The 14,142-nt window shown below is 44.9% G+C and overlaps 1 protein-coding gene across 13 annotated transcripts in view; it reads right to left on the bottom strand.

Annotated features, from left to right (window-relative positions):
* The window catches only part of CFH (complement factor H), a 1,589,177-nt gene that overhangs the window by 1,275,411 nt on the left and 299,624 nt on the right, over window positions 1-14,142 (bottom strand). For 11 of the 13 annotated variants that reach the window (XM_040407275.1, XM_040407278.1, XM_040407277.1 and 8 more), the window contains one exon: window positions 212-265. The exons of the other annotated variants lie outside the window; for them this stretch is intronic. In XM_040407275.1, coding sequence (XP_040263209.1) covers window positions 212-265 — 54 coding nt within the window. The remainder of the gene's footprint in view (window positions 1-211; window positions 266-14,142) is intronic. 13 annotated transcript variants of the gene reach the window in all.

Here is a 14,142-nt window from a genome sequence, read left to right on the forward strand (position 1 = left end):
TCAATAGCTGACTCCTCCTATTTATGAATATTAATTACCGATATTTGCATAAATATTGGTGATTAATATTCCCCCTTTACAGGCTGTGAGAATGTGTTTCAATTTTTTTGCCTCAAGCAACAGAAAGGCTAGTGCACTGCAAGGTGAACTCTTTCACTTATTACTATATTTTTTTTCCAAAATAGAGAGTAACTGCATGTTTATAAAATACCTTTCTCATCCTTTGAATCTGGAGCTACAGAATCTGGTTCAGTAGGAATTTCAACTAGAAAAGAAAAGAGAAATCAATATCATTGTACATTCAATTATCAAAATCAGTTGTTCTTCACTTCTCTGTCTGCTTTCTTATCATACAGAGCAAATTATTATTTATTAAATGAGCCAAATTATTTCACATGTGAAATGATTGATTCACTCAGAAAATGAATCAGACAAATAGTACTTGTAAGGCCGAGTTCACATCACCGTTATGGATTTCATTATTGTTTTCCGTTACAACATGGTTATAACGGAAAATAACGGAATCTATAAGACGGAAGTCAAAACAGAAGCCTATAAGAGGCATTCTGTTTTGTTCCTTCATAATACAAGTCTATGGGCAGCATAAGGTATCCATCCTGGTTTCCATTATGCAGGAGTCCAGTCCTGCGTAACACAAACCAGGACGGATCCGTTATGCTGCCCATAGACTTGTATTATGACGGAATGCAAAATGGAAGCCTTTAAAAGGCATTCCGTTCTCCTTTCCGTCATAATAATGGAAACCAGACGGTTACGTTATGATTGCCTATAGACCTCTATTATGACGGATCAAAACAGAATAACTGAATCCATAACAGTGATGTGAAAAAGCCTTAAGAGACATGTTTTATACTGAGCTTTATTGGAATATATACATGTATCAGTTATTTAAATTACTCATTATAGGTGGGTTTTTTACTAATGATAATTCCCTGGTATATGGATCTTGTCTAAGAATGAGCCAACCTGGACTGGGATGTTCAGGTTCGTACCGAACATTACAGTATCCGAGGACCTGAATACACACACGGAACATGACGGGTTCAGTGTTCAGATGATAAATAAAGCTTGTTAAAAGAAAAGGCTGCAGAGCAGCCAATCAACAAACTTTTAAGCTGTGGGAACTTTGAAGCCATCACAGTTATGCTTAGCATTAAAAGGGCTGTGATTGGCCAGGGCAGCACATGACCCTGCCTGCATAAATGTCGCTCTGCAGAACAGAACCACTTCACCACCAATGAGTGGGCCTCTATGCGGAACGTGTGTGCCGTGTTGTGCTGTTTGGAGTACTCCACCAACATGGCCAGTGCTGATGACATCAGGAGGAAGAAGAGGAGGACAAGGTATCATTCCCATCTGGCCAGTCGTCCACACATGGCTCGGAGGGTGGGTTCCTGCACCAACAGCAACCAGGTTCACAATTATCGAGCCTGGACACAGTTTTGGAGGATAAGGAGAGTGATCATGATGAGGAGGAGAAACCATGTTCACAGCAGAGTGGCACTCAAATCAGCTTACGGGCACCAATGGAGCATGGCTGGAGGTATACATAGGACACAGACAATACACCTCACACTGAGGACAGCTTGTCGTTGCCTCTGGGCAGCCTGGCACAGATGAGCGAGTACATGCTGCAGTGCCTGTGCAACCACCGCTGAGTTGCCCTGATTGTTACCAGTGCTGAATACTGGGTGGCTACCCTACTGAATCCCTGCTACAAGAACAACGTGCCAAAAGTGTGTTTAGCATGGCAGGGGTGTGATCACAGACAGGTACAACGTGGACAAGCTCACATTCATTAAAAAGAACCAGCCATGGATCCCACAGGAGTTGTCTGTAGCTTGGGCAGAGTAGAGAAGTAAACCGGCCACACTCCTTTGTTTTAGGCCAGCGTAGTTTGTGCGTTCTGTTTGTCATTTCCCAATGTTTTTGGGCCTCCCCAAATAAATAAATGAAAGGAAAAAAACAAACAAACAAAACCCCCCACAAAAACAGTTTTGGATACCTCCCCCGCCTCCGCCACCTACACCTCCATGTCCACCTCCCCTACTCGGATCTCCACCTCCTGGTTAAACATTATTATTGGTTATTTTGGCAAAGTGGAGAAGAGCCTCACCCAGCCATTGTTATACTCCATCCCCAAATCCCCCCGAAAAAATAAAGAAAAAAAAACAAAACACAAAAACTGTTTTGGCTACCACCTCCCCCGCCTCTTCCACCTACACCGCCACATCCACCGCCTCCTCAACCTTCTTCTCCACTTGGACCTTTTTTATTTTTATCTATTTTGTTATTTTAAGTCATTTATCTATCTACATTTGTTTGTAGGGCAATTATCCTGCTTTTACCCCCATTGTTCTTCCTTTTGCAGCCCTTTAGCCCTTTCTATGACTATTTTACAGCCCTTTTACAGTACCAAAGTTCTGGTCTTCATTGACTTCTATTGGGCTCGCGTTCGTAGTCAAGTTCAGGTACCCGAACTGAACTTTGAAACAAAGTTCAGCCGAAGCCAAAGAACCCGAACATCCACAGTTTCACTCATCTCTACTCACCTCCCATTAACTCTACCATCTATATCAACAGGAATCCTGATTGTCTCTCTTATCCTTATATTATAGGTTTGATTTGATTTCCATTAATGTAAAGAGACGTAGAAGTCCACCCAACTTTCCTGAGAGAGTAGTGGATGCATGGAATAGCCTTCCTGCAGAAGTGGTAGCATGAAATACAGTGAAGGAGTTTAAGCATTTATGGGATAGGCATAAGGCCATCCTTTATATAAGATAGGGCCAGGGGCTATTCATAGTATTCAGTATATTGGGCAGACTAGATGGGCCAAATGGTTCTTATCTGCCAAAACATTCTATGTTTCTATGTTTCAATAGATTTTTTATTTGGAAGGTGCCTTTGCACCTTAATGGCGACCTATTGTTTGCCCAGAAGACACATATTGTAGAAAAAATAAACACAGACTTCATCGCTCCAAATTCCCTGTAGTTCTTCACTCCTATGAGAAAAAAACTATGTACAGAGTTGCTAGCTTTCAGAAATATTGTAGCCTTTACTCCCATCTTTTCAGTTATTGATTTTGCTGGCAGATACATCATACACGTGTTTACTGTAGCAATATATCATACACCACCATGGGTACCCGAGCCACCATCAGGCAGGAGAATTCCCAAAGGCAGGGAGTACCCCAAAGGGAAGAAAGAAGCACCCTTCTCATCACTGCATGGCATCAGAGTGAGTAACTACGATAAATAGATAGAGATAGATAGATAGATAGATAGATAGATAGATAGATAGATAGATAGATAGATGACTTTGATCCAAATTTCGCAAAGCTGAACTTCCTTGTGCTTCACGGTAACGAATAGATTTTCCCTGAAATAGGGTAAAAAAAATTATTATAATCATCCAATCTGTTTGAGCGCCCAGAGCCCGCCACCGCCATCTTGATTGAAGAGCCTGCTGGAAGTGACGTATGATGTCACCATGCCGGCCGACGTGATAAAGTCATCATGCGCCGCACAAGATTTTGTGCTGGATCTTCAATCAAGATGGCGGCAGTGGGCAAATGGATGAGGTAAGTTTGATTTTTTTTTTAAATTATAGACCTTAATATTAATGTCAGATTCAGCGATGAGCAATGAACGCAGCATCTGAGGGGTACATTTTTTTTTACAGTATTTCTTTAAAAATGGGCACAAAATGAAAGAAATGTCCTTGAAAGTAGCTGCTTATAATGTTTGCAGCAGCTGCAATTGTGCTAGGAGGCACACCCAGCCTCAGCTCCTAAGGCTACTTTCACACTGGCGTTTCTGGGTCCGTTTGTGAGATCCGTTTCAGGGCTCTCACAAGCGGTCCCAAACGGATCAGTTTAGCCCCAATGCATTCTGAATGGATAAGGATCCGTTCACGATGCATCAGTTTGCCTCCGTTCAGCCTCCATTCCGCTCTGGAGGCGGACACCAAAATGCCTGACAATGCAGAGCCAAACGGATCCGTCCTGACTTACAATGTAAGTTAATGGGATCCGTTTTCACTGACACAATATGGTGCAATTGAAAACGGGTCCGCCTCCCATTGACGTTTGCATTATCATGTTCATGGTAATGCAAACTGATCCGCTCTGAATGGATACAAGTGTTTGCATTATAGGTGCGGATTCATTTGTGCAGATACCAGACGGATCCGCACCTAACGCAGGTGTGAAAGTAGCCTAACTTCTCACTCCCTCGTTGACAGGTTTCCCTGCCAGTCCCTATTCTACACAATTCTTCTTTTTGTAAGTCTAGACTTTCCCTTCACTGTCCCTGGCAGTAGAATGCACTCTTGATTTCTGATTTCTCACTGTCCCTGACTCCCTAAGATCGTTTTTCTTGTAGACACTGCTACAACCATCCACCCTCATTCAGAGCCCAACACAGAATGACGTTCTGCTCATTCTGCTAGGGCACCTCCGTGCCTGCTGCAGCACTGATTGGCTGATCCAGTCTGTCTGTGGGCCAGCAAGTCAATCAGGGCAACCCCCCACTTCCTCTCAGGGTAACATGAGCACCCTTCTTCTTCCTCCCTAGTGCAACAGGTGTAGTAGAATGGCACTGAAACTGAAGTTCAGGTTCGTTTGCATTGTATGTATTATAAGCTAAAATATTTTTTTTCAACTGGTTTTTATTAAATAATATCAGCTCCTTTCTCTGTACTGTGTTGAGTCATCTCATCTGAAGCCTTATCTCTGATCTCCTGAGACCTCATTATAGCTCAATTCTTATCTGACTGCTTAGAATTGTAGTGTCCCACTAGGTAGGCGTGGACACTACACAAGGATCAATTGGGTGACGTGTTACTCCTGCTCACAAGGGACAGAAATATTATATTTAACTATGCATTTAATGTATTTTTCTATGTGTTTTACATGCAATGTTTCCCCTGTATTATGCATTGCAGGCCTATTAGGGTGTAGTTAGGCATCCTAGACACTAGAGGGAGATAGGGAGCCCCTAGTATAAATGTTCAGGCCCAGACAGGGAGGAGTTAGTTCATAGTCAGGAGTCTGTGGAGACAGAAGTGAGAAGGCACCAGCCAGAGATATGCTGAGGGCCTCCTCCTGACATGCAGCTTGATAGCCCTGGCTGCTAGCTACAACCAGGAGGCTAGTGAAGAACCCTAGCCTGCCTGTAGATAAAGTGAGCCTCAGTTAGCTCAGAAGATACCCCAGTAGTGGGGATGTACCTCCTGGGAGAAACCTGCAGCTTCCCTACCGAGTAAGGACAACACAGCAAGGTCAGATAAGTAACCTGATGGGCAGAGGTACTACAAAGTAAAGAGCAAGCGCCAATACTGGAGGAAGGATTTATAAACCAAGGATTAAAGCCAGCAATTAGGCATCCGGGCCTTGGGATCCAGCCAGCTAGAATAGCTGAAGGGGATAGAGCAGCGTTGCACTGCAAAGTATTAGTTGTATACCCTCCAAGTATCTTGCAAGATTGAAACCTGCTGTGATATAAACCTGCTGTGAATTTGGAACTGTAAAGGACTGCATTAACATCTTCTGTAACTGCATGTACAAAGTTGGACCGTTTTCCACCAAGTAAAGCAACGTTTATTTTACCAACTGTGTACTCATTTACTACTCCTACAAATCGGTGTGCCACCGTTACAGGCACTGGCGTCACGAATCTTAAAAGGGACCTTGCTTCAGGCACTCTAAGCACCTGCAACATCCAGGGCACCTCAGACAACATCAGGCCAGGTCTCTACATGCAGAGTGTGCCCCAGAGGAACTTGTGTCTACCTCTCCTTCACTGCCGCATACCTGCCCAGGGTTCTCCTTCAAATAGTGAGTAACCCTCGATTGCCCATAACCGTAACCTCACTTCGCAATACCCTGCAGGTCTGGCGTGCTGCATAAATTGGCGTCACGAACAGGATTCTTAACATTCCTGCGCCATTGCGGATACAAGAACTGTGTGCTATTATATGCCTTAAAGTGACCAAGCCCTAAATGCTTTATTGAAAAATTGCTGGGCCAAAGAACTGTAATAATTTGCGGTGTGAAACTGTGCTTTTTCTGGACTGTTTTACTGTTGTAAAGCCACCGCTTGCTGTCCGTGAATAGACAGTGTTTTGCTTAAAGATGGCCGCGTAGCTTGCTGGGATTTACTGCTGCGTCATCTTCATACTAAATTGGCGGTAAAAATTGGCGCCTTTTTGCTGAAAAGTGCGGGAAAGGCTATATGTCGGCGCTACCGCCCTGTCTGGACATTTGCATGTCTGCAGAAATGGACTCCGCCTCCCCCATACTGGAGTACCTGGGGGGCGGCCTCCCAGAGCAATGGGAGGATCTGTCTTTAATTATTGGTGCTGCCCTGTCGCTCTCCAGAGAAGGATCGAGCATGTTGAAGAGTGAGGACTGCTCTATTAATATGTCGGCACCTGTTGGATTGCAAATGGATCCTAATACCCTGGAGCAAGAGGACGCTCCACCGGCCTACTCTCCGGGACCGGAGAGACCCGCCTGCCCGCCACCGAGGACGCAACCGGAGAACTACTATGGCTCCTGGAGAAACTTTTTCCAAACCTCATTCAAATGGTCGGCGCTGATGGCAGAGATACGGGAGGCCGCCATAAAGAAAACTACCAAGACAAAGATATACTATGAGGAACTGGCAAAGACCGTTCATGAGCGCCATACTGACACCCAACCCCGCCTGGAAAGGAGAAAGGGGTTGGTTGTGGCATTTGACAAGGACCGTGGCTACGGTTTTATCCAGGATTATACTACCGGCAGAGACTTGTACGTGAATCGGAGGTCCGTCAAGCGGAGTTACCTCCCTGTGCGCATGCACAACCTCCGCGAGGGAGAAGAAGTGGAGTTCACCCCTGCCGAGGGCCTGCAAGGCCCATATGCTACTGCCGTGAAAGAAACGGAGGACTGGGAAGCTGATGAGGACTATACTGGCTGCGAGCGCGAACCAGCGCGCTCTCCAGAACCGGCCCATCATGCGTTTCAAGAGCGGGGCTCTTTCATTGGCCCGAACGTATTCTGGCAACCAACGGTAGTGGAGAAGTGGGTGAGCCCATATCCGTCCCCTGAGCTGCCTCGCCGGGAGAAAACTATTAAAGAGCTAGAGAACCTGGAGAGATTCCATGTGACCCTGGACAACATCCGAGAGGGTAAAAGAGCAGACGCCTCACCTGAGCCTGCAGCGGCTGCGCAGGATGTGCCCTCTATTGTACAAGTGCCGGCGGCGACATCGGAGGACAGCGATCCCGAGTCCGAGAGTCTGGATGACCAGATCGTCCGTCTGGAGGAAAAGCTGCGGGAACTACACCGAATTGCCACCGCCAGAATCCGGACGCCCCCTAGAAAAGGAAGAGGTCCGCCTTCCATACTCGGACATCGCTGGGTCAGAGGTAAGGGTACCTGTCCCTACCCGCCGGCCACCTACTGCGACTGCGGCTGCGTTGAGGCCCCCAAGGAGGCCCTCTCACACTGTGACTTGCTGAGCAGAGCCAGTTGTCCCAGAACCCACCGGACCGCTTGCGGCAGCGGTACCCAGGCCAGTGCAGCAGCCCACAATTGTCATGCCTGCACCGGTGCGGTCAGCAACCGTGATCACCCCTAGGCCTATGGGGCCAATACCTATTAGGGGTCCATTTATGCTGCAGCTGCCCCCCAATACTGTGTTGTGGGCACATCCGCCTGTTGATGCTTATTACAGGCCTCATCTGCAAGCAGAGCCAGGGAGCACCACTGAGATGCAAAGTGGATATGACATGCCCCTGTGAATTGGCCTGCTAGGCCATTGATTTGATTTCTTTTGCCAAGGGATTACTTCAAGAGGATTTAACCCTTCCAGGACAGGAGTCCTTTGTTTTGGTCCTTTGTTGCTACCGCCAGTTACCCACGGCTCGGTGGTAGTGGTCGCCCACTGAAATACCAATTGCTGCAAAGCCATGTTGTTTACAGGACCTCCTGCCTGCTTCTTCAATGATTGAGCCAAGTTGTGCCTATTTTTATGTTGCACCTTTAACCCTTTTTAACCCCCTTTTCAGGTTGATTAAGGGTATTGCAGCACTTATTTTTACATATGCCATTGGAATAATGTGGGCTATTTTTATGTGCTGTCATTTTATTATGCAACTTATATTCCAAGGAAATGCGCCCAGGGATAGACTGAAATGCACATGAGCCTCTGAGATATTGCTATTTTAAAAGAAATGTGCCCAGAGATGGACTCCACTGTATGCAAGCCTCTGTGATCCTAGCTGTTTTCACATACCTTCGCCCTGCTGGCTTTGAAACACTTGCTAAAAATAAGAAAGAAACCTGGGTACGGACTCCTGTTTGTTCTTTGAGCCTCCAAGAATTTTTAATTGTTTTGCATTTTTTCTACTGTTCTATTATGGACAATTTGCATTTAATATTATATGGACTATCCTGGTATTATTGATACGCTGCACCAGGTCAGCGCCCCTGTTCCCTTACATTATCCTGAGAGAAGAGAACGACGCCCCTTTTCACCGTACTTGCTCCTAAGCCAGTGGAACTGCCTGATGTATACATATAATGTATTTTGCAAATGTAGATGTATTTTCCTGCTTTGCCTTATTTCTCTTTTTCAGGTGCAGTATCCAGCTGGGCAGGGCCCCTTCATGTTGCACCGAGGACGGGCAACGTCATAGCGTGAGGGTATGTAGTGTCCCACTAGGTAGGCGTGGGCACTACACAAGGGTCAATTGGGTGACGTGTTACTCCTGCTCACAAGGGACAGAAATATTATATTTAACTATGCATTTAATGTATTTTTCTATGTGTTTTACATGCAATGTTTCCCCTGTATTATGCATTGCAGGCCTATTAGGGTGTAGTTAGGCATCCTAGACACTAGAGGGAGATAGGGAGCCCCTAGTATAAATGTTCAGGCCCAGACAGGGAGGAGTTAGTTCATAGTCAGGAGTCTGTGGAGACAGAAGTGAGAAGGCACCAGCCAGAGATATGCTGAGGGCCTCCTCCTGACATGCAGCTTGATAGCCCTGGCTGCTAGCTACAACCAGGAGGCTAGTGAAGAACCCTAGCTTGCCTGTAGATAAAGTGAGCCTCAGTTAGCTCAGAAGACTACCCCAGTAGTAGGGATGTACCTCCTGGGAGAAACCTGCAGCTTCCCTACCGAGTAAGGACAACACAGCAAGGTCAGATAAGTAACCTGATGGGCAGAGGTACTACAAAGTAAAGAGCAAGCGCCAATACTGGAGGAAGGATTTATATACCAAGGATTAAAGCCAGCAATTAGGCATCCGGGCCTTGGGATCCAGCCAGCTAGAATAGCTGAAGGGGATAGAGCAGTGTTGCACTGCAAAGTATTAGTTGTATACCCTCCAAGTATCTTGCAAGATTGAAACCTGCTGTGATATAAACCTGCTGTGAATTTGGAACTGTAAAGGACTGCATTAACATCTTCTGTAACTGCATGTACAAAGTTGGACCGTTTTCCACCAAGTAAAGCAACGTTTATTTTACCAACTGTGTACTCATTTACTACTCCTACAAATCGGTGTGCCACCGTTACAGGCACTGGCGTCACAAATCTTAAAAGGGACCTTGCTTCAGGCACTCTAAGCACCTGCAACATCCAGGGCACCTCAGACAACATCAGGCCAGGTCTCTACATGCAGAGTGTGCCCCAGAGGAACTTGTGTCTACCTCTCCTTCACTGCCGCATGCCTGCCCAGGGTTCTCCTTTAAATAGTGAGTAACCCTCGATTGCCCATAACCGTGACCTCACTTCGCAATACCCTGCAGGTCTGACGTGCTGCAGAATGTGGCTTCAATAGGTGTTTATGAGCTGTTAGTAATTCAGGGATAAAAGCTACACATAGCTGTCAGATGACAGCTCAGAGTAATGCTTCATTCAAACATCAGTATTTTGGTCAGTGATTTCCATCATTGATTGTGAGCCAAAACCAGGTGTGGTGCTACACAAAGATAAGGTATTATGGAAAGATCTGCTCCTGTTCTGTTTTTAGAGCCGCTCCTGGGTTTGGTTCACAATCACTGATGGAAATCACTAACCAAAACACTGAAGTGTGAATAAGGCATAAAACTGATACTCACAGGTAAGCTAATACTTAACCCTTTATGACAAAAGCTGCTGCAAATGTTTAGTAAAGACAATAGAAAACTATATTGTTAGCCTAAAATTAATAAAGTGTAATTATAAATAAAATTACCCCAAGGCTGTTCATAGCCTTCACAGAGTATTTCACGCCTTAATGACCCAGGACGAGAGTGCTCGTCCTAAATAGCCAGTACTTTGAGCCCCAGGACGAGCATTCTTGTCCTACGGTCCTTCCTCCCCCCCCACGTGCGGTGCCGCGATCAGCGGCAGAGATCCGGCTGTTACTGACAGCTGGATCCCTGCTGCATCCACCAGCATCAGTGATTACGCAGATGCCGGTGGATTAACCCCTCATATCCCGCAGTCAGCGATGACCGAGGCATATGGGAGGTTTGTGCTCCCTCTCCTTAGCCATCGGGTCCCCGCGCTGCGGTGGCGGGGACCCGATGGTTGCCATGGCAGCGCCAAGCCATTCCAAGGCCTTGGGGCCCAGCATGTACGGAGGCCTATGAGGCCCAGCCCCCAGGCTGGGTCTCATAGGCAAACTATCAGTGTATTACACTGTGTAATACACTGATAGTCAATGCAGTTCAATGCAGATGTATTGTGCTGCATTGAAACAGGGATCGGACCCTGTAATGTTGAAGTCCCATAGTGGGACAAAAAAAAATAATAGAAGTGAAAAAAAGTGTTTGTAACAATAAAAAAATTTAAGTTTAAATTAAAAAAGCCCCTTTCCCATAAAAAGAGACATATAAAGTTGTAAAAAAAAAAAAAAGACATATTAGGTATTACCACATGCGCAACGACCTGCTCTATAAAAATATCACATGATCATGATCCACCCCGTCTGGTCAACGCCGTAAAAAAAACTGAATAAAAAGTGTGCTAAAAAAAAAGCTATTTTTTTGTCACCTTACATCACAAAAAGTGATCAAAAAGTCATATGCACCCCAAAATCATACCAATCAAACCGTCATCTCATCCCACAAAAAATGAGACCCTACCTAAGACAATCACCTAAAAAATAAAACTAAAACTATGGCACTCAGAATATGGAGAAACTAAAACATTATTTATTTATTTTTTTAAATGCTGTTATTGTGAAAAACTTAAATAAATAAAAATCGTAGATATATTAGGTATTGCTGCGTCCGTAATAACCTGCTTTATAAAAATATCACATGACCTAACCCCTCAGATGAACACCGTGAAAGAAAAGGGATTAAAACTGTGCTAAAAAAAGCTATTTTTTATCACCTTACATCACAAAAAGTGATCAAAAAGTCATATGCACCTTAAAACAGTACCAATCAAACAGTCATCTCATACAAAAAAAATTAGCCCCTATATTAGATGCCCAAAAAAAAACAATAAAAACTATGGCCTTCAGAATACGGAAACACAAAAAATATTTTTTTTCAAAAATGCTTTATTATGTAAAACTGAAAAAAAAAAAAAAAAAAAGTCATATTTGCGCCGAATACTGAACGGGACGGCGCAGGCGCTCGATTTACACGGCAGACAGGGGCGGCAGTAGGAGACCAACACTGCCTGGCCCTGTCAATCTAGTGTAGCAGGGCGAGGCCAGAGGTAGGAGAACAGACCCTCTAGGAGCAGGGACAATGCCCCCCCTGCACCTAGAGGCTAATTAGCATATTATAAAATTTACATTTCTGGAGTAATGTGGGCGTAGATAAAAGTAGGAATAGGCTAGTTGGGGTCAGCTGACATTAGCACATCGCTAATGTCAGCTAGTTTAATAGGGTTAATTCTGGTGACGGAAACCCTTTAAGGTGAAAAATGGCAAGGTCTTTAAAGAGGACCTTTCATGCGATTTTATTAAGGGAGATATATACCTGTACTTGCGGGGTACCCCCCACTGATGCTGCCATCCTGCTTGATTTTTTAAAATATGCCTGCTACACCCCGCTGTGTCCCGCCGGATTTTTCCCTCTCAGTATTCTAATACTGAGCATCGGAACAGGGAGGAGGAGATGCCAGGGTTTCTCAATGGGCGTCTTCTTCTGTCTAATCGCAGCGCAGAGCATCGCAGCCAGGGAGAAAAAACCTCCCTAGAAAGGTCCTCTTTAAGGGGTTAAGCAAGACCAACCCTATTATACTAGGCATAATGCCTGGCACAGCTTAACTTTCTACCATTGTTCATCCTCATACAGAGGAGACGATTGCAGAATGTAAATGCAGCTCTTCTCTGCCACTGACAAGCAGGCAATTGTCGGAAAGGTACTCTTAAGCCTCTTTCACACGGGCGTTGCGGGAAAAGGTGCAGGTGCGTTGCGGGAACATGCGCGATTTTTTTCGCGCGAGTGCAAAACATTGTAATGCGTTTTGCACGCACATGAGAAAAATCGGCATGTTTGGTACCCAAACTCGAACTTCTTCACAGAAGTTCGGGCTTGGGATCGGTGTTCTGTAGATTGTATTATTTTCCCTTATAACATGGTTATAAGGGAAAATAATAGCATTCGGAATACAGAATGCATAGTACAATAGCGCTGGAGGGGTTAAAAAAAATAATAAAAAATTTAACTCACCTTAATCCACTTGATCGCGCAGCCCGGCATCTCTTCTGTCTTCTTCTTTGCTGTGTGCAGGAAAAGGACCTGTGGTGACGTCACTCCGGTCATCACATGGTCCGTCACATGATATTTTACCATGGTGATGGATCATGTGATGATCGGAGTGACGTCCACACAGGTCCTTTTCCTGCACACAGCAAAGAAGAAGACAGAAGAGATGCCGGCTGCGCGAGCAAGTGGATTAAGGCGAGTTAAATTATAATTTTTTTTTAACCCCTCCAGCCCTATTGTACTATGCATTCTGTATTCAGAATGCTATTATTTTCCCTTATAACCATGTTATAATGGAAAATAATAATGATGGGGTCCCCATCCCGATCGTGACCTAGCAACCGTGCGTGAAAATCGCACCGCATCCGCACTTGCTTGCGGATACTTGCGATTTTTACGCAACCCCATTCATTTCTATGGGGCCTGCGTTACGTGAAAAATGCACAAAGAGGAGCATGCTGTGATTTTCATGCAACGCACAAGTGATGCGTGAAAATCACCGCTCGTGTGCACAGCCCCATAGAAATTAATGGGTCAGGATTCAGTGCGGGTGAAATGCGTTCAACTCACGCATTGCACCCGCGTGGAATACTCGCCCGTGTGAAAGGGGCCTTACTCTTTGATAGTTGTCAATCAACACAGTGTAAATATTCCTTAACTGTATCATTTACAAAAAAACTATTTACTGTAAATATGCTGTGATACAATGTATGCTTACTGTATAAATCAATGTATTATTTTACTTACAAAAAGGTAATGTGAACCAAGGGCTATATCAGGCATGAGGGGAGATGACCACATCACCTTCCTTTGAATTTCAGTGTGTGTTTTTATTAAGTGAGTGACTTCAGATTAAGTGACTTGAGAATTAGGGACTTTAGGAGGGCACTACAGTAAATCAGTTTCCTATCACTGCATTGTATTGTATTTTTTCTCTTTTCTTACGTAATCCCCATTTAGTGTGTGTTCCATTATTGAAAGCTCAGTACAGTGCACATCTTGTCTAATGTATGCAGTCCTGGAACAGCCATTTGAGGGTCCATATTTTTGTTCAAAATGTGAGCAAATTGCCCGTTTGGAATCACACATTGTGTATCTAACTGGGCGAGTTTCAACACTGAGAAGCGTTGATAATTTGGAAAAGAGTTTGCTGCTCACTGAGCAAGCACTCTATGGGGTAGATGTGGGGGAGGGTGGTAGCATGGAGGATCAGGAAAGTAAGGTAGGTAGCTGTATAACAGTTAGAAAGTGGGGTAGAGAGCCAGGGAGGCTAGCCCTGATCTGACACACCCGAACAAGTTTGCAAGGTTGGCAGATGAGGGGGATGTCAGTTAGAGATGAGCGAATCGAATCCCACGAAGTGCAATTTGATCCGAATTTCAGGATAAATTTGATTCCCCTAGAAG

The sequence above is a fragment of the Bufo bufo genome, chromosome 9 (assembly GCF_905171765.1).
Source record: "Bufo bufo chromosome 9, aBufBuf1.1, whole genome shotgun sequence".
NCBI lineage: Eukaryota > Metazoa > Chordata > Amphibia > Anura > Bufonidae > Bufo > Bufo bufo.